The sequence below is a fragment of the Sapajus apella genome, unplaced genomic scaffold, assembly GCF_009761245.1.
Source record: "Sapajus apella isolate SASKATOON/1434 unplaced genomic scaffold, GSC_monkey_1.0 scaffold100, whole genome shotgun sequence".
In the NCBI taxonomy this organism is placed as follows: domain Eukaryota; kingdom Metazoa; phylum Chordata; class Mammalia; order Primates; family Cebidae; genus Sapajus; species Sapajus apella.
Window position 1 is genome coordinate 1,000,283 of NW_022437040.1, and position 24,119 is coordinate 1,024,401.

At 41.4% G+C, this 24,119-nt stretch overlaps 1 protein-coding gene across 6 annotated transcripts in view; it reads right to left on the reverse strand.

Moving 5' to 3' along the window:
• The window catches only part of CELF2 (CUGBP Elav-like family member 2), a 641,808-nt gene that overhangs the window by 509,396 nt on the left and 108,293 nt on the right, over nucleotides 1-24,119 (reverse strand). Inside the window, exons 1-2 of one of the 6 annotated variants that reach the window (XM_032258095.1) lie at nucleotides 19,684-19,779; nucleotides 17,769-17,875 (exon numbers count right to left, since the gene is read on the reverse strand). The exons of 1 other annotated variant lie outside the window; for it this stretch is intronic. In XM_032258095.1, the coding sequence (XP_032113986.1) occupies nucleotides 17,769-17,821 (53 nt within the window). In that variant the 5' untranslated portion in view covers nucleotides 17,822-17,875; nucleotides 19,684-19,779. Of the gene's footprint in view, nucleotides 1-17,768; nucleotides 19,784-24,119 lie in introns of those variants that run through there. 4 more of the 6 variants (XM_032258094.1, XM_032258098.1, XM_032258102.1 and 1 more) reach the window with 4 other exon arrangements.

Genomic DNA, 24,119 nt, shown 5'->3' on the forward strand with positions numbered 1-24,119 from the left:
AAAACACGGTCTGCCAAAAAATAAGAAATGATGATCACAAGGGATTTAGGCCAATTTATTGGGGGAAAGAGCAAAAAAAAAAACTAAGCTCCAAGCTATGAAATATAGAGTCAAGGACTGCAAATCCTTACTCTCCTTTTTCTATGGTGTTTGAAGTTTACAAGCAAAATATTTAGCTCTGTTCCCCATCTAACAGGCTGGTTGAGGGTGTTCTGGGTCTGCTCATTTACTGAATGGTGATCCACAGAGAGTAAGCCAAAGACAAGAAAGCTAATTTCATGGCTACCCCAAAAAACTTAACTAGAGAATTAAAGCTCAATATAGCTTTATCCTCTGGAGAGAGCTGCTTGATTGCAGACAGAGCTTAAAACCAGGATTCCAAAGCACAACAAACTAGTTTTGTTAGAAGGGCTTTGCCCAAGATATGTTCAATAAATGGAAAACCACATTTGCTGCCTATCTTCTGTAATGAGGGAAGACAGCGGAGCAGGGCTGGTCTGGGAACCAGACAAACAGGTTTTATTCTCTAACTTGGTTGCTAGTTTTTGGGAAACAAAACCCGAGTGCTCAGGAGCAGTTTTTCTCAAACACACACTCCCCTCTTTGAATGATATAAATAATGACCTTTTCCTCCTTTCTTGCAGAAATATTAATTGAGCAAATTATGCTTACGCAGCACTGTTCTTTTCTGCCACCATCCGCACAAGGCCAGTTGCCCAAAGGTGAAATCTATCTCCTGCTCTATTAGAGGACAGAGCGGCAAAGAGGGACACACTAGTCACACGCTGGGAGGAAACCTGATTAGAATCTGGGGCAGGCCAGGGGTTCCAGAGGGTTTTACACCCACCAGGAAGAAGTCATAAATGCAGTTAAAGTCTCTAAGGGAAATTCTGCCTCAAACTGCCTCCTTCTCCAGTGATCTTCTCAAAGCCCCATTCTTTTATAATTCTCGCTCTTTTACAAGACAGACCGATGCTTTTTTTTTTTTTTAGAGTCTTGCTCTGTTACCAGGCTGGAGTGCAGTGATGCGATCACTGCTCACTGCAACCTCTGCCTCTTGGATTCAAGCTACTCTCCTGCCTCAGCCTCCCAGTAGCTGGGATTACACGCCTGGCTTTTTTTTTTTTCTTTTTTTTTTTTAGTAGAGATGGGTTTCACCATGTTGGGTAGGATCTGGGTATCCTGACCTCATGATCCGTCTGCCTTGGCCTCCCAAAGTGCTGGGATTACAGGAGTGTGCCACTGTGCCTGGCCTAGACTGACAGTTTCAATCTAGTAATTGAAGAGCAATTGACTGTGAAGTTGTAATTTATTAAGGAGGAGGGGAGAGAGCCGTCCTAACCAGGATCTCAACCCATACACAGGTCTCCATGCCTTCAGTATTCCAGACGGAACCTATGGTGTTTGATTTTAGGGATACCGAAAGCCTCACCAAACATGTAATTCCTGAGTTTTTCTGTTCTCACCTCCCATCCCATGTTGCATAATTGGAGACAGTTCCTAAAATACAAATCCCCCGACACCTATGACCTGGATTTAACTTCAAGCTAAGCTGTAACCGATGGATTTCTCTCAAGAGCCTCACTACAGTAGGAAACTGGAGGGCCATGTTACCTCGTTTGGCCCAGGGCCAGCTCAGAATCTTAAATCTCTTCAAAAATAGTGTTTTCATTGTCTACTGATGGAGATGCATGGCCTGTCTTGGAGGGGCTCAAGAGGCACGTGTTGGAAGTGGGAAACGTAGGCATCGCTGGGGTGCTACGGCGCTGCCGTGCTTACCTGAATGCCTGATCATGCCTGCATTCAATCTAGCATCCAAGCCATGAGTGAACTTTATTTTTGTTTAAAAAGAAATGTGGGTGGCCACATCCAAATGAAGAGGTTGGATTTTGTGGCGATGAAAACAGCAATCGTGGATACAGACCAAGGCACAGAGAGTCAAGTTCTCTTTGTCCTGAGGTCATCTTCTGGCGCTTCTGGGCAATAAATGATCCCAGCTGCCTTTTTTCCCAGAGTCCTACAGCCTCATTAGCCCAGCTTATTTTAAGGAATCTTCTTTTCCTTTCTCCCTTCTCTTGGTCCCATTTCATTATCTGTCCTCCTTCCCCAAAGGGATCAGTGCGTGCTAAGGAAGGATGCGACTCCAGGTCATTGAAATGTATATTTGCTAGACAGTAGAGGTGCTGAGCCTTCCTTAAGACAAAGTGTGTTCTGCTGTTTTGCCTCAATAGAGCCAAAGTGAAAGGAGATCCTGGGTCTGAAAAAAACCAGCTTTCTTTCTCTCTCAGCTTTTGTACACTAGTTTTCCCAGGAGCTAACGTCCAGGACAGCTTAGCTTAACACACAGTACCTGAGGAAGTGTATTCTCTTGCTGCTTCTTGTGGTTCCATCTCCTTGTTGCTGTCCAAGTTACTGTGATCCCAAAGACTTCTTTTTTTTTGAGATGAAGTCTCACTCTGTCGCCCAGGCCAGAGTGTAGTGGCATGATCTCGGCTCACTGCAAACTCCACCCCCAGGTTCAGGCGATTCTCCTGCCTCAGCCTCCCGAGTAGCTGGAATTACAGGCATCTGCTACTGTGCCAGGCTAACTTTTGTATTTTTGGTAGAGACAGGGTTTCAACATTTTGGCCAGGCTGGTCTTGAACTCTTGACCTTTTGATCTACCTGCCTCAGTCTCCCAAAGTGCTGGGTTTACAGGCATGGGCCACTGCACCTGGCTGGATCTCAAAGGTTCTAAAACTCAATGGAGTTAGCAAACCATGGCCTATGGCCCAGATCCAGCCCACCACCTGTTTATGTAAAATTGTAAGTTTTCTTGGAATACAGCCATTTGGAATAAACTCTTTAAATAGAGTTTAAAGGAAGTTTTACTGAAATAAATCTTTTAAGTAAAGAGCATATGTTTTAATGGAGAAGGGGAAAAGCCTCCCGGGTTTAGAGAACTCAGTAATGTATGTTATGTTCAATAATGACAATAATAATGGCAGTCAAGGAATGGCACGTGCCAAGTCTCCAGCATTACGTGCCATTTGCAAATAACACCCTTCAGCAAGGGCCACATTTCTCCAGTTCACAAAATCCTTCACTTTACCTACCAGGAAATATGATCAAATGTATAAAACTGCCATTTCCACAGTCCTCTAACAATTCTTTCTGGCTTAGACATTTGTGTCTTTATAAGAATGAAAAACTAGCACAACACAAAACAAAAATGGAGTTCTACAGCATGGTTCACTGAACCACCTGCACCCTGGATTGATTGCAATCTTCAGCCCCTCAGAACCAGTCATATGATCACTAATGTCAGTCTGTGTCAGCAGAACTCATCCCTGAACAGCTGATTTACATTAGAGCTCCTGCTCAGAGACAGCACATCTGAAAACAGATTTGTAGTTTTGTCCATCAGCTCCACAGAAGGATTGGGAATAAAAGAGCCTTGAAAGAAAATGAGGATCAATATAAAGAGAACTGCTTTGGTGTGAGAAAAACTGGGCAGTGTAGGAGATGGATTCATGGTATCACTCAGGGGTGGGATTTGGGATCCGATGGGAAGGTACTTCTCTGTTCTGAGTTACATCGATCATATAATTTTACAGGTGGGCAATCCTGGCTCAATATCTCATCTTAGAAATGAGGAATATGTGGGTTTCCATCCAAACACTCAGATAAATGCAGTGCCTGATGACATAAGGGATACAAGAGGACACCAACTTGAATCAGTAACCCTACCTATCTTCCAGACACTGACACCCTATTAATGGAATTACTACACAAATACTACAAAGTGGAAAATATGTATTTGTGGATCTGAGCTTTAGATTCAGTGGTATGAGCATTTAGAAGAAGAAAATCTTACTTCCACTTGAGGGTGGACAGGCAGGGAGGCGGCTTAGTGAGAAGTTCTCAGGTGGAATTAGAAAGTATGAAACCTGGATCCTGAATACAGGACCAGGCACTGCTGAGGACACAGTGCTGAACAGACTATCCCTATCCTCCCAAATAATATGGTATTTGGGGAGTAGAGATTTTTATTTTTATATAGACATGAAGAGATCACCAAGAAACTGATCTCTCAGGTGTCCTCTCACTCTGCTGCACTAAAGTCTAGAGTGGGGGTGATATGATTTGGCTGTGTCCCCACCCAAATCTCATCTTAAACTCTAGCTCCCATAATTCCCATGTATTGTGGAAGGGACACAGTGGGAAATAACTGAATCATGGGGGTGGCTTCCCCCATACTGTTTTCATGGTAGTGAATAAGGCTCAGGAGATCTGATGGCTTGATAAGGAGATTCCCTTTTGCCTGGCTCTCATTCTCTCTTGCCTGCCACCATGACTCTTGCCTTCTGCCATGATTGTGAGGCCTTCCAAGCCAAATGGAACTGTGACTTCATTAAACATATTTTTCTTTATAAATTATGCAGCCTTGGGTATATGTTGATCAGCAGCATGAAAATGGACTAATATAGGTGGGAAATATAGCAGCTCTGCATGAGAACAGACAGGATCCTGCACATTATTCTCTTTACTGCGGATTGGACAGCATAGGATACTAGGATTCTGGGACTTTCAGCCAAAACACATTATTTGGACAGAGGAGAGGAGATAAGCGGTACATGGTGATTTTCTGTTTCCTAACAACTCTCTGTCTGTGAAGAAAATCCTCGGAGCCCTCTTCTCAACTCGGCCTCCACCTTGAGCTATAAAAACCTCAGACTCAACACAAATGATTTCATCAGTTCCTTATGACACAAAGACATAGTTTCTAACAGCTCAAGGCCACATCCCGAGGGTGAGCCCATTCCCCTTAAAGTGCCTGCCTCAGAGAGCTCCAGGCTGCCAAAAGAATTGACCCTGTGTTCCAGCCAACACCTGACCACCGGCCTCTGCCCTCCCTTTCTTAGGTCATTGAATACAAAGGGCTTATCATGGTGACCCCTTCCTCCATCCCTTTGAGATGTAAATGTACCCCCTGCAACTTAGGAGGGTCTTTCTCAAGGACCTGAAAACCGTTTCTTTGCAATGTAACCACCAGGAAGGCCAGGACCGCTGTACACCCATCTCTGTGGGAGAACTGAGTCCTAACATGTACAGCTGGCAGTGTACACACACAGCTGCCAAATCACACTGACACAGACCCACATATGTAATTTTTCACTTCCTGACTCTATGGAGCTCCTGCTTTCTGGGCCTCCACCCCATTTTCCCTTTTAAAAGCCTAGTCATATCTCTAAATCTGAGCCCTGTTCTTGCTGGAAGTGCATTCCTATTACAATAATTTATTGCTAATTAAAATCTGACCTGACCACTTAATTAATAAACACAGATAACTTGATATTTGATCATTATCTGGTGCTGTGACACAGATCTGGATCTGCTGCCATGAGACCTTTGAATAGGACAACTCTGCCCGCACAGAGACTTTGGTGTTCTTTGGGTCTTTGGTGGTGAGTCTGACTTTCCTGATCCAAGGCTCCAAACACATGTCTGTGGGAGCACAGCCGGGAGACATTTTGATTCTGATGGCTCTGCACATCCTCTCTGAAGCTGGAAGAGAGTCCCAGGCTTCTTTCAAAGGGGACCTTCTGGGCTGCATGCATTTCTTCCTGGATACTTACTCTGAGTGGGGATTCACTCCCTAATGCCTGAGTTGGAAATTATTTTCCCTCCTATTCATCCCATAGGAACTTCTCAGCCACCTGAAAGCCCCTTTTCGAACTCCTGCTGACTGTGAGCTCCGCTACAATGGCGCTAACTCTGCCCACTTCTTCTTGGCATGACTTGACAAAGGATGATCTGGAACTTTAGTGGTTTCTTTCGGAAGCAGGATCTCTCTAAACTGGTTCCTCTAAGACCTCTCCCTTCCGTTACCTCCCTCCTCCTACTACCAGTTTCTATCTTCCCTTCCACTCCCTTGCACTCTTTGGTATGAGCCCCTTCGAGCCCCTGACTCCTCTTCTTCCCTCTTCATCTCTGCTAGACCCTTCCCTTTCCATTCCTGCCCCTCAATTCCTGACAATCACTGGAACTTGAGGCCAGCTGCCCCCACTGGGGGACTCTTCAGGGACTTAGGGATCACAAAAGCAACTACCTGAGGCTGAAAAGAAAAACTAATTGGAAACAGATATTTTGTCACCTCCCCCACAATATTATCTATCAAGGTAAAAAAAAATCTTAAAGGTCTTCTCCACAAATATTAGTGATAAGTTGTAGCTCTCACATTCAGCAGGTGAATGCTGGCTGCTCCATCTACCAGAAACACAAATTAGATTAAAAAAAAATGGAGTAAAGATGAGAACCAACTCTTCCACACACAACTGAATTTTGTATTACTGTATTTATGCCTGACTCATGGCTAACATTTAAAAATGAAAGCCATAGGTTTCAATTTACTGTATGTCTATCTATGTGTTTATGTATGTATGTAAGGAACCCTCCCTCCAGATAGCATTGCCACATTAATTCACAAAATCCTTTAAAAGAGTTCTATCCTAATTGGCTTAGAGAGAAATATGCATTTATATAAATTAAATCTTTCTAAAACTGTCAGAAATATAGAAACCAACTCAAATGTTTATGTAATTTGAGTAAATTCTTGGTAAGATTAGTTTAATATTGTTGGTTTAACAAAACAGATATGTTTTCAGAGTTGTCAACATGAAATATAATGTAAGAATAAATTTTTGTTTGAGTTTAGTAGTCCAATAAACTAATATTTTGTAGCTAGTTACGATTATAAAAATAATTTGATTTGAGGGAAATCAAATCATTATTTTGAAAAACTTTAGTTCAACAATAATTCTTTCATAATGTTTGCCCAGGCAGAGTTTCCAAAATCTTTTCAGTTATTTGCAACCTTAGAATTACGCTAAATTAAATAATAGGGATTCATTAAATATGTAATTTCCAAATAAGATAAAGTACTAAAACATTAATTATTAAGTGTAAGCTTAAGTTTATATACTTTTGACTTATTGACATAGAGTACAGAGTGGCTGAAGATAATTAGGGTCTACTAAGGAAGACAGAAGAGCAATTCTGTCCTAAAGTAAAGTGACTGGCTGTTCCAGAATGAGAAAAATGGAAAGTTTAAGATGAAACCTGAATGGATATAGAAAGTCACAGAAAGTCTAAGGAAAGGAATATCATGTTGTGATTAGTCAGCGCAGAACACCATGATGAAATACCACAGACTGAGTGGCTTAAACAATGGAAGTGTATTTTCTCACAGTTCTGGAAGCTAGAAGTCTGAGATCTAAGTCCCAGCATGGTTCTGATGAGGGCTTTCTTCCTGGCTTGCACCTTCTTGCTGTGCCTTTACATGGAAGAGACAGAGACAGACAGAGAGAGAGAGAGAGAGAGAGAGAGAAAGAAAAAGAGAGAGAGAGAGAGAAAGAAAGAGTATGTGCCAGCATGAGTGAGCTGTGGGGTCTCTTCTTTTTCAGGATGCTAATCCCATCATGTTGTCCTCACCTCCATAAACTTATCTAAACCTGACTATCTCCCCACAGCCTCATCTCCAAAGACCACCACACGGGGGTTATGGCCTCAACATGTGAATTTTGGGGAGACACAATTCAGTTCATAGTAAATGTCAAGACTTGCTAAGATTAAATGGATTTATATATAAAATCTTAAAAATGAGCTTCAATAGCAATAGTGTATTGATTCAAAACCAGTTTGGTTTGGTGTTCCCTCTCTGAAAATGAGAACATTTCTTGAATTAGTGGTATGCCCTTAATAAAAGACTGAAAAAGGTTTTTCTCTACTTTCTAGTAATCTTCCTAGGAAAGAAAGATTCCACATCTCATAAAAATAATGTTCTGTATTTCATGTTGCCTTTACCATGTCCCTGATTATTTAAGAGAATCATGTCTTCTCACTTTAAAAAGAACTAGGTTTTTAAAACAGTGATCTTACCTCCTACATTTACTTTTAAATTCTTTCATTGTCACACTGGTTAAATGCTTAACTAAGGATTGTTTCACAGTGACCCATGATCCTATGTTGTCAAGTAATCAAACTTGTGACATATTTGACAACTTTGTCTTCCTAAAATCAAATCTTAAATAAAGGCTTCATGATATCAGACTGACTTTGAGATTTCCCAAGGGCCTCTGAAAAATCTCAAAGGGTTTGTTCTTTCACCCGGCTAAAAAAAAGAGATGTTAAAATCATTGAATTTACTTGCGAGATGGAAATTCATGAAAAGCATTATTTAATAAAAAGAAATGTTTAACCTTCCCCAGGTTATATTTGTACAGGTAAATGCAATATTTCAAAAGTTACATGAAGTTCCTAGAAATTTGTCAATGCCATTGGTACCCAGGATCTATCCCAATGGTGCTTTGCCTGATATTAGACAATTGTGTAATGTCATCAGTCATAATGCCGGTAATTGTTTTAAAATGTTTCATGTCACAGAAACAACCACATTTTCTTGTCAGTTTTGTTATTTTTATAATGAACGCTCATCAGATCTTTAATCACGGCCATCTTAAGTATTTTGTTATTCAGAAATAGTGACTGTTTACTTTGCTAATGAAAACAGCTCAAGCCAAAGAACTTTGTCTTTAACAAAAGGAACTGTCAGCTGGGCGCAGTGACTCATGCCTGTAATCCCAGCAATTTGGGAGGTCGAGGCGGGTAGATCACCTGAGGTCGGGAGCTCGAGACCAGCCTAACCAACATGGAGAAACCCTGTCTCTACTAAAAATACAAAATCAGCTGAGTGTAGTAACGCATGCCTGTAATCCCAGCAACTCGGGAGGCCAAGGCAGGAGAATTGCTTCAACCTGGGAAGCGGAGGTTGTGATGAGCCGAGATGCCATCATTGCAGTCCAGCCTGAGCAACAAGAGCAAAACTCCGTCTCAAGAAAAGAAGAACAGTCTCAGAGACCCATGACAGGTGCTCTGGGTGCAAGCTTCTGATGTCATTGCTAACATAACTTTGATACCATCCTAATGAGCTGAGTCAGGGTTTCCATAATTCTAGCAGAGAAGCTGACAGCTTCATAAAACTGCTAATCCAAGATCAAGCAGAACAAAATTAATTATTTAATATACTGGACTCACTAAAGTGATAAGGAATTATGATTATTTTTTATGACTTTTGTTTGGAGTATTGCTGGTTCTTTAATGTTCTATTTTCTAGAAAGAATGAAATCCCTTTCCCTTTCCTCTTAAGCTATCTATCATCCACAAAAATTTACTAAACTATGCTTTTCTAAACAAAATAGATACATTCATCATTTTCTCCTTATCTCATCTCTCCAGAATCCAGAATCTGTTCTTGAGTATTCTTATTTGCATGACAATAGCTATTTGCACAGGTGCAAAAAAAAAATCTGTCTCCCTTATAATAGAATGTAATTGGGAACATTGATTATATGTTGAAGGCTTTGAATGGAATGGCTTGTTTGAAAATGACACATAAAATCAGATATGACCAGACATATTTAAGGATCCAAGGTTGACTTTATGGAGTGAACGTGTACAAATCCCTCCTAGAATAACTAGGCTGATACCAGGCTTACAGGATTTCCAGACGCATAGGTGAGTAAGAACGGCCATGTCCTGGCAAGCCTAAAAACATTAAAGTATTCTGGGGACCTAAAAAGAAAAGGAATTTACCCAAACCTACAGGTAGTGAAGTCTGATGGCAAGCTCTTGGCTTGGCTTGCTAGGAATGAAGAGGCTTTTAAAAGTCCAATAGGAGATTTTTTATTTTCTAGCAAAGCAACTTAAAAAGGTCTGTAGGGGGAAATAGGGGAGGGACAGCGGGGAGTGGGGGAATGGGGAGAGACAGAATGGGGAGAAATGCCAGATGTAGGTGATGGGGAGGAAGGCAGCACATCACACTGCCATGTGTGTACCTATGCAACAATCTTGCATGTTCTTCACATGTACTCCAAAACCTAAAATGCAATTTAAAAAAATTGAAAAAAAAAAAAGGTCTATGTGCTTAATTATTATTTTTGCTGCACTTACATCATCTGGCCAAGTTTAATGAGACAAGGAACATTTTCTAAACAAGAATAGGCTTAGTTTATCTTTGATCAAAAAGGGGGATAACTGTGGACAGATCTTACGTGTCAATGGAAAACTGTAGCACATCCTCATGGGTTATTAGGTTCTAGTCCTGTTCCTTGTTTTGGGGGGTTTATGTTATTTACCTATAAAATGGACTGGATCCTTCCATTTTACACATATGGTCACCCCTTACCAAATCCTCTTCTAGTTTTCTTCAGTAGGTGACTACAACTCTTCAAGTTAATATTTTCATTTTTTCTCCCTTCCTCCTGACTTGGCATCACTGAGAACTAAAACCTGATGGCCTAGATCTCTGTTGAGATTCAACATTGTTTTGTAGCTGCTGTTTGGTCCCATGACCTGATACGGTCCTGAGCATTAAAGCCAGACAAGTGGATATACACTTCCGGAAAGCCATTACCTCAACAAATCATATAGGAGCAACCCTTATACCCAGAGCTGCTGCTACCAAGGCCACTCAGAAAGTCCACTGGAGGCTGGGCGTGGTGGCTCATGCATGTAATCTCAGCACTTTGGGAGGCCAAGGCTGGCAGATAACGAGGTCAGGAGATTGAGACCATCCTGGCCAACATAGTGAAACCCCGTCCCTACTAAAAATAGAAAAATTAGCTGGGTGTGGTGGTGCACAGCTGTAATTCCAGCTACTCGGGAGGCTGGGGCAGGAGAATTGCTAGAACCAGGGAGGCGGAGGTTGCAGTGAGCCGACAGCCTGGCAACAGAGCAAGACTCTGTCTCAAAAAAAAAAAAAAAAGAAGGCCCCACCAGGACCCTTGTGTCTTCCATGCTCTGCTCCAGAAAATATCTACATCATCATGACAAAAATCCAAACTATAAATCAGGAAATCTCTTAAATTGCCATTGCCCTTCTCACTTCACCACCTACAGATGCTTGGAGTGCAGTGTCCAGAGATCTTCTTACCTGACTGTCCTCTGGCCTCAGACAATGAGTTTACAGTCTGCTGTTTCCACAGAAAGGCCCCTCATTAAATGCCTGATTGCTCCCCAATCCAGCAAATGTCCTCTACTTCCAAGTCTCAACAGATGGTTTAGCTAGTCCTTAATGAACACAAGGCGATCAAATGGAAAATGGATTTAGATTGTTTAAAGGAATGTACACTGCCTCTTTTTTCCTTGAGCAAGAAGAGGACTGATAAAGACTCTTCAACCCAACTCCAGCCAGGTTCCTCTGAGCTCTTCTCAACTGGCCTCCACCTTGAGCTATAAAACTGACACGTTCAACACAAATGATTTCATCCGTCTCCGCCCTCATTAAAAAACTTGAACAAACACTGACATAGTTTCTAACAGCTCAAGGCCACATCCCTAGGGTGACCCCATTCCATTCCCCTTAAAGTGCCTGCCTCGGAAAGCTCCAGGCTGCCAAAAGAACTGGCCATGCATTCCAGCCAACACCTCTTCCTGCTGTTCCGCAAAAAGTTTCAGAAGTACTGAGTAGTAACTGAGTCATGATTCTTCAGGTATTCCTACGTGAAAAGGAAAAATTACGTGGTCCAAAGTTTTCCTCAGGTGTAGTATAGACAGCACATGTTGTCATGCTTAGCATGACAGGGTTAGCAATACCCAAGTCCACACTGGAGCTAGCTCCGCAGCTGTACGTTTGTGCCTGGGTAAGTGACTGGAACTTTATAAGCACCACTTTCTTCTAAATAAGAGTGAAAGAACTACTACCGACTTCACAGGGCTATTACAAAGATAAAATGAGACATTATATGAAAAGCACTTAGCATAATGCATGGCACATAGGAAGCACTAATAATTCTTCTATATTATCATCTAAGAATACAAATTCCTGATCTTCAGATGGCCAGCCTGCCCACAAGGAATACTGGCAGAGCATCCACACAACCTTTTCCCGCTCTATACATCTTTAAGATGTCATGTGACATGAACCGAAGGGTATGTACACATGACATTCCTCCAAACTTACACAGCACGCTCTCCTCTGTGAATTTGGGATGCATCTTAGGAGGCTTCCCAGGCATGTGAAAGAGAAATGTATGCTAAATGAGCTAGAGACAGCAATGAAAAAGAAAGAATCAAGGCCAAGCAGTGATTTACAACATTTCAGGGTCTGGTCTGTATTTCCCACCAACATGTGCTGTTTTCATTAATGGGAGGTTCTCACACATGCCATAAGGGAGCAGGTAAAAGTGTAATTTCTGATAGCTTTAAGGCTCATTCAAACATTTAAGGGATGCGGTAAACCATATGTTTTCTCCAAACATACATCATCTTTGTAAGATCAAGTGCTCATAACCTAAAATATCTTTGACCATTGAAATATCACCAAGGCTCCCTGGCAGTTTTTTCCTAATAACAAGACTAGTTTTTGATATTTGCCTTGTTATATGAGATTTTAAAGCATCCCTCCAACTATTTGTCAAAGCTGCTTCTATTTTCCTGCTGGTCAGATCATTAGTCTAGATCATGGACACAAGTTAGACTATGGGCCCTGGGCCATATCCAGCCCACTGTTTAAATAAAGTCTGTTTAAATAAAGTTTTATTAGGCCACAGCCAAGCTACTTTCATACCATTTATGGCTGCTCTCAAGCTAACATAGCAAAGTTGTATAGTTGTGATGGGAAACTGCATGGCCATCAAAACCTGAAAAATTCATCACCTGGCCCCTGATGAAGAAAATTCTCAACACTGGTTCCAGATCATTCTCTTGTCTAGAAAGAATATATTCTACCTGAATACTACATATAGATCAGATTCTCAGAGAGGATTTTAGATTTTCTGCATAACCATATTAGATACTAATTGGCACACAAATAAGCAATTGAAGATAGAATTACCCAACTAGGTGTTAGGAGTCATTAATTCATCAGTTAATTCATTCATTCCACATAATACTGTAGTATCACAGTGGCAAATACTAGGGGTGGGATGTGAATGAAAAACACAAAGCCTCTGGCCCCATGGAGTGAGTGTAAAGTAAGATGAGAGAGAGAGTCCTTCACTCATTCATTCACTCATTTGTTCATTTATTTACTCATTGTCATGTGCCAGGAAATCTTTTAGATACTAGGTATACACCGGTTAAATATACAAACTATGCATTCTAACAGGGGAGAGAGATAATTAGTAAACAAATGCATATGCAAATAGAAGATATTGGCAATGCTGTGATGAGAATATTAGCTGAACCATATGAAGTGGACATTCTTAGAAGTCAAACATAGCTCAATACTGGCTGTTGCCTATGATTTAGCCTATTAGGGAGATATGCTTGAGACGACTTTTTGCTTTAAACTGGGAAGTCAGGGAAGGCCTCACAGAGGAGATGACATGGGAGCTAAGGCTTGAATGAGGAGCAGTCTCTGCCCCGCCAATAGCTATGGAAAGATTGCCAGGCAGGGAGAGGGAGTAGCTAACGAAAGTCATGCCAAAATAGCCTGGCTACATAACTGAAAAAGAGAAAGACCAGCAGGGTTGGAGCAAAGTGAGCTGTGGGCAGAGAGGGAGGAGATTCAGGCGGAGAAGCTGATAAGGGTCAGGACAGATGGGGCCTTGCTGGTTAACATAAGTATACTGGCCTTGACTCTAAGAATAAAGGGGACGTTTTAGCAGGAAAGTAACAGGATCTGATTTATGGCGTGTGTAATGCTTTCATTCCTCTATGTGCAAAATAGTTTAAGAAAGCAAGAGTGAAGGGAAACTAGTTAGGAGGTAGCGTTCTTAGCAAAACTAGATGTTATCAGTGCAAGGTGGAGAAAAGTGGAGAGAGTCCGTAGGTGCTTAGGAGTCGAACGCAGGAGGAGCTGGCAAAAGTTTGGATGTAAATTAAGTGGGAAAATGAGGGATTCGGGAGACCGCCTGGCTTTCCAGTTTGAGTACCTGGCTGCGTCACTGTGATTAATAAACCTACTAGAGCTGGAAACCTGTGAGTTCTTGGGGGGACATTATTAGATAGAGTTTATAACCTGTTGAGCTTTTGACATCTTTAAGGCATGCAACTGGGCTGAGCTGTCTGAAAGCGGAAGGAGAAAGGGGAACAGAAGTGGGGGTGGGGAGGAGCATTCCTTGGGAGAAAGCATGGAATTGGCAGAGGAGCTGGCATCAGCTTGCACTGCGAATGAGTTCTGTGACTGCATCTAGCCACTTTATTGATTCCCTCATCTCTAAAGGGGAGAGTTAAACTTGATTTGGGGTTTTTAATCCTTCCCCAGAGGTGACTTAGGGCGTATGCACAAAAGGAGACACCAGGTATTCTGGGTTCCATTCCCTGCTTAATCCTTCTGTCCACTTTCTTCCTCTCAAGTCATATATATGAACATCACACCTTGCATTCATCATATATTGAGATTTATTTTATTCTTTTAGTCATGGTCTAATACAGTATCAACTGTTTTTTTCTGTGTACCAAGAATACTGTATTTTATTTAACCTTGGAATGTTTTTCCTTGAATGCAGCTGAAGTGTTTGTACTTTCCCAGGGGTCAAATAGGAGAATGTTGAAAATTGTTGGCATGTCTTTTGGTGAGAATTAGGTTTACCTCCCTTGAGGTAGACAGTCATTAAAACACAGGCAGGAGCACAACTACTGCCCATGGTTTCCCCATGTAACAAAATGGAACAAAGATGGAGCGATTTCACATAGACAGTTCTTGAGAAAGGCTTATAAGCTAAAACTGTGCCCTGCGAACAGGTATCTCCTAAAACACTACATTGCGGTGTATGCAGGTTTTAAAATTGTGCCTTGTGACCCCCTTTTAGGAGCAACAGGTTTGGCAGAACTCTAGGCTGAGCTCCTGGACCAAACACATGAAGATATTCCAGTTATGCGGGTTTAAAGGCCTTTTTGCCTTGTAATATGCTTTATATACCAAATGTTCTACTATTTACTAATCAGATGAAGACAGTAACTCCTCTTTCTCTTTACTGGAATGGGGCCTCTTGCTCCATTCTCTGGAATTCTAAAGCATTGTATTGACATAACCCAGATCACAGACAACCCTGCTGTGTGGTGTTAGAGTACACACCTCGTTTTCCTGCTAGATTACCCATTTATCAGGCTGTGTTATATCTTTGCTTCTTCCACATAGTATAGGTAGAGACTCATTGGTGGCGAATAAACAGTTCAAGGAATCAAAATTAGCCAAAAGGATGCCTCACAGTAAACAATTAAAGAATTCAAAATGCAATTTATAAGTTCTATCCCTTTATGGTTCCCGACCTCTGAAAATGATCACACACAGTTAAAAAGCCAGTGGGATCATGCTTGCCAAGAAGCGGCGTGGACAGAATTAACTTAGTGTAGCCAAAGTAGTCAATGTAGAAATGTTTATCTTTCCCAGGTCTCGCCAGTCCAAGTTTCTGAAACTTCACTTTAGCAAAACTCAGCTTCACTTAAATTTAGGGCATGTTTAGGGGAAAGGCAACATTCTCACTGGTTTTATAAAAATGAATTAAGACTTGAGATCATTATCTACAAAGGCCTTTGGGGGGCTACATGCTTCAAAATCTATAACCACAGTCATACACATTCTTAGGGCTAGAGCCTGCCTTATCCACTGGTGTAATAATATTAAGTGAATCACCTGAGAAAAATTGTTTGAAAGTACTTGTAAGAAGTGTTTCAGTTTTAGAGATAGCTTAGTAATCCAGTTAGAAAAAAAGGAAAACCACATTTATTCTAATAGCTGTATCCTAAGAACATTTACAGAAGTACTTTACCATTTTTCAATAATTAAAGTTTAAACATGCAAACAAAAAAAAATCACTGAAAGACTCACGAAAATGTACTTTTCATCAAGAAATCCTAGTAATTATTTAATACAAGTAAAAAGCTAAGTACACAAAGATATTCATTATGTTGTTGTTAGTACAAATTAAGGAGTGGAAAAAACCTAAATTTTCAACAAAGAGGGTGAATCACCTGAGGTCAGGAGCTCAAGACCAGCCTGGGCAACATAGTGAAACTCTGTCTCTACTAAAAATACAAAAAATTAGCTGGATGTGGTGGTGGGTTCCCATAATCCCAGCAACTCAGGAGGCTGAGGCAGGAGAATTGTTTGAATCCGGGAGGCAGAGGTTGCAGTGAGCTGAGATTATGTCCCTGCACTCCAGCCTGGGTAACAAGAACAAAACTCCACCTCAAAAAAAAAAAAAAAAGAAATGAAAAAAGAAAACAATGTACATTAATATTATGGTAATTTAGTGACTAAAATGGTCGTTATGAAAGTTAGGCAGAAACATGAAAACATGTTTGATATGTTAGCTGGAAATAGCAGATCATAAAATAGCACATATTACCTGATGTGCAAAAACCATACGTGGAAAGTTCCAGAAAATGACAGGCAATACTTTTAAAAAAAAATAATTAAGGTGGATATCGGCAATTTTTAAATTTGCTCTTTTCTATAATCTTGTTTTTAAAAATAGCAAAATCAAACAAACATGAAGGCAGAATGCATCAATGAGAAATAAAAACTTAGCAAATTAATACAACATGAACTTCAAGAAAAAGTAGTCCCAGTAACATACACACGCTTCTACTCATTTGTATTTGTTATTTGGGTTCTGGTCTAGCTCCTAGGAAGCCATGTTTTGGGGTAGATATTTGGAAGATATGACACTGTGCAGAACCACTTTTAACAAAAATCCCTTAATTGAACATTTTCATATTTCAAAAACTGCCAAAAATGCTTCTGCTAGGGAATACCATTTCAAGTCAGTGAAGCCTATGAACTAATTACACCAAGGGAGTCAGCTTAGAGGGGATGCATGAACTTTACCCTTTTTGGCTTCTTGTGTTCTAATTTTTCTGGGCCTCTGAGAGATGAGGAGGTCAGAGTTCACTTTTTCAGGAGCATTCAGAGAAAGACTTTATGTCATACACTCTGCCCATTCAATTTCACCATCAGCTGAGTGTTTCTGTGACCAGCCTTACCACATTCTGCCTGGGGGTGGGGATTGGGGTAGGGGAAAGGTGAGAGGAAGAAACCAAATTTCTTTGACCCTTCAAGGACCCTAATAAGGTTTTCTAGAAAAGTTTGCTTTTCTTGTTTTTGTTTTTTTCAATTTTTTGAGATGGAGTCTCACTCTGTCACCCAGGCTGGAGTGCAGTGGTGTGATCTCTGCTCACTGTAACCTCTGCCTCCCAGGTTCAAGTGATTCTCCTGCCTTGGCCTCCTGAGTAGCTAGGACTATAGGCACCCACCACCATGCCTGGGTAAGTTCTGTAATTTTAGTAGAGATGGGATTTTGTCATGATGGCCCGGCTGGTCTTGATCTCCTGACCTCAAAGTGATCCATCCACCTTGGCCTCCCAAAGTGCTGGGATTACAGGTGTGAGCCACCATAGCTGGCCAAAAGTTTGCTTTTCTATCTGATGTCCTAGAAAGTTGACTGCATTCCCTCTTACACCTTTAATGCCTCCCCCCCCAGCCCAAAAATTCAATATGAGGACTCCTTCCAGTGAGTCAACAGGTGTCATTTAAATAAGACTGTCCTCCCTCACTGCCAAGGCATCCCCACCTCCCTCCTGGAGTGAAATGGAGGACCTCAGGTTCACAGGCTGCTCCTGACTCGCTTGTCTCCAGTCTTCCCACCAGCAGATCTGCCTCTCCCTGAACCCCTCAAAGTGCATTTCAAGCAACCCCAAGCGCTCCTGCACAGCGGTGGGCGGGGGCAGGGCCTTGGCCATGAACTCAAACCAGGATGCAAGAGAAAGCAAAGCAGGCCTACCTTAAAACTTTCCAGTCTTTCAGGGGATCCAAGTCAGAGACCAAGGAAACCATTGTCTAGGAGCCTGCGGAGGGCGAGTCCCGAGAAGAGGAGGCGGGGATGGGGTGCTGGGGAACAGACGGAGGATTCTGGACCCAGGCCAGCCGGCGCCCCAGGCTCCCTCCTTCCCGGGCTGACACGCACTTGTCCTGACTTTTCTCCACCCCGCAAATCAATCCTGTACTCTCCTCCTTCCCACACCCGGCTCCCAGCTCCACACTCCAGCCCCGCACCACCTTTTAAAGCCCCGGTAATCTGCTCCAACTGATCAAATTTGACCTTTTTGTAGCCCACTTTATTCCAAGCACAGCTCTCACTTAAATCTCTCTTTATTAACACCGTCCTCCTTGGCTTTCTTTGGGAACAAACACAGCTCAAGCCTGAAGCCTCTGGACTTTACCAGCAATCATTCACAGATTACTGCAAGCTGCAGCCTTCCCCTCCTTTGGGGTAGTTCTCCTGCCTGGGAGATTTTGCTTTTCATACTCCTGGCAGGAGACTGGTTAGGTTTCTTTCCTCCTTTTTTTCGTGGCTCAGGCTCTGGGATTCTGACACTGGGCTCAGAGCTTCCCTCAGAGGCTGTAACTACATTACTGCTAGGATTTGTTTTTTAAAAATAATTTGGAACAGGGCTGCTAACAAGCTAGACTTTATGTGTGTTTTCTGGCAGAGATTTTTTGCTACACTGCTCCCCCACCCTTCGCTGGCTTTCTTGTGCTTTTAAATAACATGAAGGAAGAAATGCAGGATCTTTTTAAACATGAAGAGAAAAGGGTATGGGCTCCTCCAACCCTGCCCACCACCTTGTGTATCTTTTGCCACTTATTTAAAACCAAATATCCTTCCAATAATCATTTGAAATAGTATGTAACAGATGTTTGAAAATATCTGGCAGTATTGTTTTCCTGTAGTGTCTGTTCATAGTTTGTCTCCTTGCCCCTCTGCCCCGTATGGGTTCTTTGGGACTGTACTGATTTCTTATTTTCATAAGCACTGCCTCTTAAGCGTAGGTTTCTATGCTTGGAGAGTCTGGTTTGAAGTAAGACCTCTGCAGCTGAAGCTCTTCCTCCTGTTGCTACAGGATCCTGGAAGTAGCCGACCTTGAAATCATCTGGTCTAGGGGTTTCCAGACCATGGCTGCCTAGGCCGTCGAGACGTCTGCTGTAGCTGCTGGCCACACTAGTTTTACTTGACAGTCTTTCTTTATATCAAGTTTCTCTTTTCCTGACACTTATTTTTAAAAGGGGTTTTAAAAGTCATTACCATAAATGGAAAATCAGGCTTCACTGGTCTTTGGTAGAAGGCAACTGAAGAGAACTAAACTAAAACAATTATTATTATGCCCAGACACTGAGACCAGCTAAAGGCTCTGATTTAGGTCTTTTTTGCTCTTTGTTGCAAAGAGAGTTTATGGAATGTTAAGAGTGTTAAGAACATACCTGCACCAGCCAGCGACTGCTCGCAGAAGGAAGAGGAAAGACTGCAAGAAAACACGTTGTGAGCCAGTGCTTTGTAAGCCCTTATTACTTGAAAGCATCAGCCCGGAGAGAGGGTCCCAACTTCTTCCCTTCAAGCAGAGCCCTCTAAGAAAGAGAATCTCTGTTTTTTCCTGAGGGGAAGATGTTGCCACAGCTTGTGGAAGCAGGCTGTCTTACTGTCAGAAAGCTTTTGCCATTCCAAGTGCCTATTCCAGCATTTTAAATCCTCTTCTTACCACCGTGTCCTCCATGGACCCGTGGATCTTAAAGTATGCAGCTAACCCACTGTTTAGATTTGTTTTCTCTTTAGCAGTCATGGATACTTTCCTTCACGGCTGTGAATGACTCTCCTCAGGGTGCAACTCTCTTCAGACTAAAACGAAAAGAGAATTTCATACCTTGTACAAAAATCATTGCCTTTCTGGGACTTCAGGCTTCTTCCTGGGCTGTCTGTGTTGTCCACCGTGAATCTTGGACCACAGCGTAATCATGTGTAAACATTTACATAACACTTTGAATCCCCAAGTACTTCACCAAACGTGGGTCATAATAATAGCTTTTATATGGAGCATACTGCTAAAGAGTTCCGGGTGCTTTGATAGTTAATAAAATGTTTTTCCCTTTAGAGAGTTAGCAAGAGAGTAACAAAAGATGATAATGAAATAGTTTCTGCAACTATAATGACATCATCCTCATCCTCAGCCCACAGCACCATGGAGATCCAGTTCTGGGGAAGGGAGGGAAATGAGCTCTTAACGCTAAGAGTTCAGGGTTAATGGAGGAAAGGGGGTGGGATTTGGCTTTTGGCCAAAGGACAAAAGGACAAACTCATGTTGTAAATGATGAAATACTGTTTCAAAGCAGTTGTCTTTTCAAAAACTTTTTAAAGGTAGTCAGTAGAATGTTTCCTCCAAATAAAAGTTTGTACCAAACCCAAGTACAGAAACAGATACAGTCGTGGTTAACGTTTATTCCTAGGTACTAGGAATGGTTCTAATTTCATTAGGTGTGTGGATTCATTCACTCCTCATAACCAACCTGTTTATGTAGTAAGTTACAAGTTGCATTCCCAGTTTGTTAATGTAAATGAAGACATTTAGGTGTGGAGAAATTAAGGAACCGTCCTGAACTCTCACGGCACTGAACTTAGAAGGGATGCCTGTGGACCCAGTGAGTAACCGAGGCACAGCACTTCTGCTGACTGCTTGGGCGTGGGCTTGGGGTTAGGATCAGGATAGGGAGGGGTAACAGGAATCACAGGAGTCTCACAGGTTAACTCCTAAGACCCTACAGAGAAACCCTAGAGTTTAGGAGGATAATGTTTGAAACCCACTTCCCAAAAGTATTTAGAGATGAAGGAGAGAAATTATCTTTTAAAGGATGCATTGAATCTAAAAAGGGCAGAATATTTTGCCTTTCTTTTTCTTAATTTCAAGGTCCAAGTGTGTGTGTGTGTGTGTGTGTGTGTGTGTGTGTGTGTGTGTTTACATATACTGGAGATTAACTCCATGCTGCTACATACTGCAAATTTCCTTTTTCCCTTTCCCCAAAATATTTCATTACTGATTTCAATGGATCACACACCTAATGTATCCATTTCCTGCTAAGAAATAGGCCATCAAGATGATTAATTCATCTTCAACAATGAGGGTGCTTCCTCAAAACAAAAACAGACAGAAATGTTGCCTTGTTCAAAACTGGACCAACTATTTATCTGTAACAGAGAAAGGCAACAGAAATTTTCTATTAATAAAAATAAAAGTTAGGCTCAGCCTTAATAAACTTGGGTCCCAAATTATGATTTTCCTCCATGTCACTCTATAAATTGTAAGATTTCATTCTCTTTGTCTTCTTTTGCACAATTGATAAATTTGATAAATTTGATAAATTTACCAAAAAAAAATTTTTTTTGGTGTTCATATTGGTTCTTAAAGAGTCACCTCTCTTGAGAGTTTCCTACCTGCTAAAAAAAAAAATGAATCCATGTAATGCAACATTCATGATTGTCCTAATAGTACCAGCAACAAGACTCACCACTTTCCTTTTCATAGAGCTAACATTTCTGTGATCTCCCTCCCCCTTTCTTTGTTTTTTTTTCAGTAGAGAAGCCAAAACCACAACCCAATTCCAAAAAAAAAAGGAAGTCCACTGTTTGTACCTCCTGCAGCCAAGCAAATCCAACCCTTTGAGCCTGTGGTTTCCACATGTATTGGGGTTACAGTCATGAGGGAAGTGTAGGGAAATGTGGAGAATCAGTCAGGAGACAACACAGGAGCTGAGGAATCTGCATTTCTACCAGACCTTGGCAGTGAGCACCCTGGGAAATGTGGATGTAGAAGGTCAGTAGAAGATCTATCCTGGTTATACGGCATCTCAGGTGGCCTTTCATGTGATCGTGGGTGATATCATTAGCACCAAAGGTGAAAAACCATGGAAGCTCATCCTACTTTAGCAGAAGAATAGGATGTGTCTCGTGGCATGAGTGAGCCAAACAAGGAAAAACGCACTCACAGCCGGGCGTGGTGGCTCACGCCTGCAATCCCAGCACTTTGGGAGGCCAAGGCGGGTGGATCACGAGATCAAGAGATCGAAACCGTCCTGACTAACATGGTGAAACCCCCTCTCTGCTAAAAAAAAATACAAAAATTTGCTGGGCGTGGTGGTGCATGCCTGCAGTCCCAGCTACTTGGGAGGCTGAGGCAGGAGAATTGCTTGAACCCAGGAGGCGGAGATTGCAGTGAGCTGAGATCGCACCACTGCACTCCAGCCTGGCACCTGGCGACAGAGTAAGACTCTGTCTCAAAAAAAAAAAGGCATTCACTATCAACTGTAAGTAAAACCAACCATTTAATAAGGCTCCAGAAAGACAGGTGTGATGTCTTAGTAAATTGCTGCCCCACAAAATACCAAACTTCCTTACAGGACTTGAAAATCAAATTGGGTTAGGGAAGAAATACAACATTTTCTTTCTCATTTTTTCACTCTTCTTTGTGTGTCTTCATTTCTTATACACTACAGTTTTCTTCCTAAGGATCTGAATATCCTAAACATTTACTGTTGTTGTTTTGGAAAGGCTTGCTTTAAAATGATTCATTCCTGATTCTGTTACTTCCTGGTTAAAATTCTTTCCCTTTCTGGTTATCCTAGCTTTTTCTTCTCTTCTTATTTGCCGGCTCTTGCCTTCTTCTCAAGCCTTCTTCTCAAGTGGGTAAGCTCTTTCTCTCCTCTTAAGAAAGTGAAATGACTAATTGGAAATGCATTCTACGGCTGCAAAAGAAGATTTCCCGATCTTGCTAACATGCCAGAATTTTAAGGTTGGCAGATGGAGCAAGCTAAGAAATCCCAGAATTTGTTCTTGACCCTGGAAATAGGACCCAGCTTTCCATGCTTTTCAGAGCCAACAACAGCATGGCAACGATGACAGGCAAGGATTGCCAGATAAAACACAGCACACCCAGCGAACATTGGATTTCAGAGAAATGACAAATAATTTTTTTAGTATAAGTATGGCCCAGAACATTACATGGGATATACTTATACCAAAAAATAATCATTGTCTTTTTATCTGAAATACAACTTTGCGTGTCCTCTGTTTTTATTTTCTAAATCTGGCAACCCTCTGCTAAATTGACTTTTAAATATAAATGACCAACCTCATTGTGGTGATTATTTTTCATTTATAGGGTTTTGTAATAGTACCTTTGATGTTATTGACTAGGCATCAAAATAAATTTATTTGTTCTTAAAGCTTTTCATTGTTTCAAGTGTTATAAGCTAAACATAAAAAGACCCTGGGTTGCTTTTTGAACAAAGCAGTGATAGGCTCAAAATATGCCTATTTTCTTGAAAATTAGGGAATTCCACAGTCTTCTTGTCCTAAGATTGGCTATGAGCGCATTTTTAAGTGTTAGTAATATTGCCGTGTTTAGAAGCACTGAAGCTGATGTTTTGTAAAACGTAGGGGCATGTCTATATTTATTTTATGCACAGTGACTTGGCAGTTAATGTAGCTGCTGTGTTTTCTTGTTTTGTTTTTTGCTTTTCCAAGCATCAGTTCCCATTGTAAAAAATCTGTACCTGAATAGTTAACCATTAATCTTGTGTTATATAAAATGTGTTTTGTACATATCCTCACTTCAATGATGTCTGTAGAGACAAACTTCCAAAGACGGCTTTTTTCTTTTTCTTTTTTAGATAAATGAATGTAACTTTAATGGAATTTCAAGTGCTTTCGTGTTTTGCTCATAAAACCTGATACAATGAAAAGTCTATGAACAAAGATATGTGTTTTGGTCCTTCATCAATGACTTAGGAATTGTTATTATGGGACATTTCATAAGCTAAAAAAAAAAATTCTAAAGGGTCTCTAAAGAGACAGCTTCAAAACCTGCTACAAAGATGCGAAAGACCCAATATATTATTCGGGGTCCACATATGTGTCATATATTTTCTGCTGGTGCTAAAGCCCTCCTAACAATTGGGAAGGAATGCTTTTTTCATTTGGAATCTTGGTCAGCTGAACAGGAGGTTAAAATGGATTAAAGCCAGGGGAAGGGGAATGTTGGATCTTCGCCAGGCATATTTTAAAGTGAGAAAGGAAGAGAGGAAGGAGACTCACACCCAGCCAGCTGCTTTTCATGCCATTCAAAAGAATCACAGGCCAAATTTGGTACATACAGTGATGGGGGTGGGGGGTGGAAAAAGAGCTTTAACTCCTATACTGCCACGGCAGATGAGATTTTCAAAGCTGTGTAATGTTCTTTTAATTTCCAGTCTGCCTTTGTTAGCACACAGGGCTCACACCCACAGGGACAAAGGAATGCCCAAAGGAAAA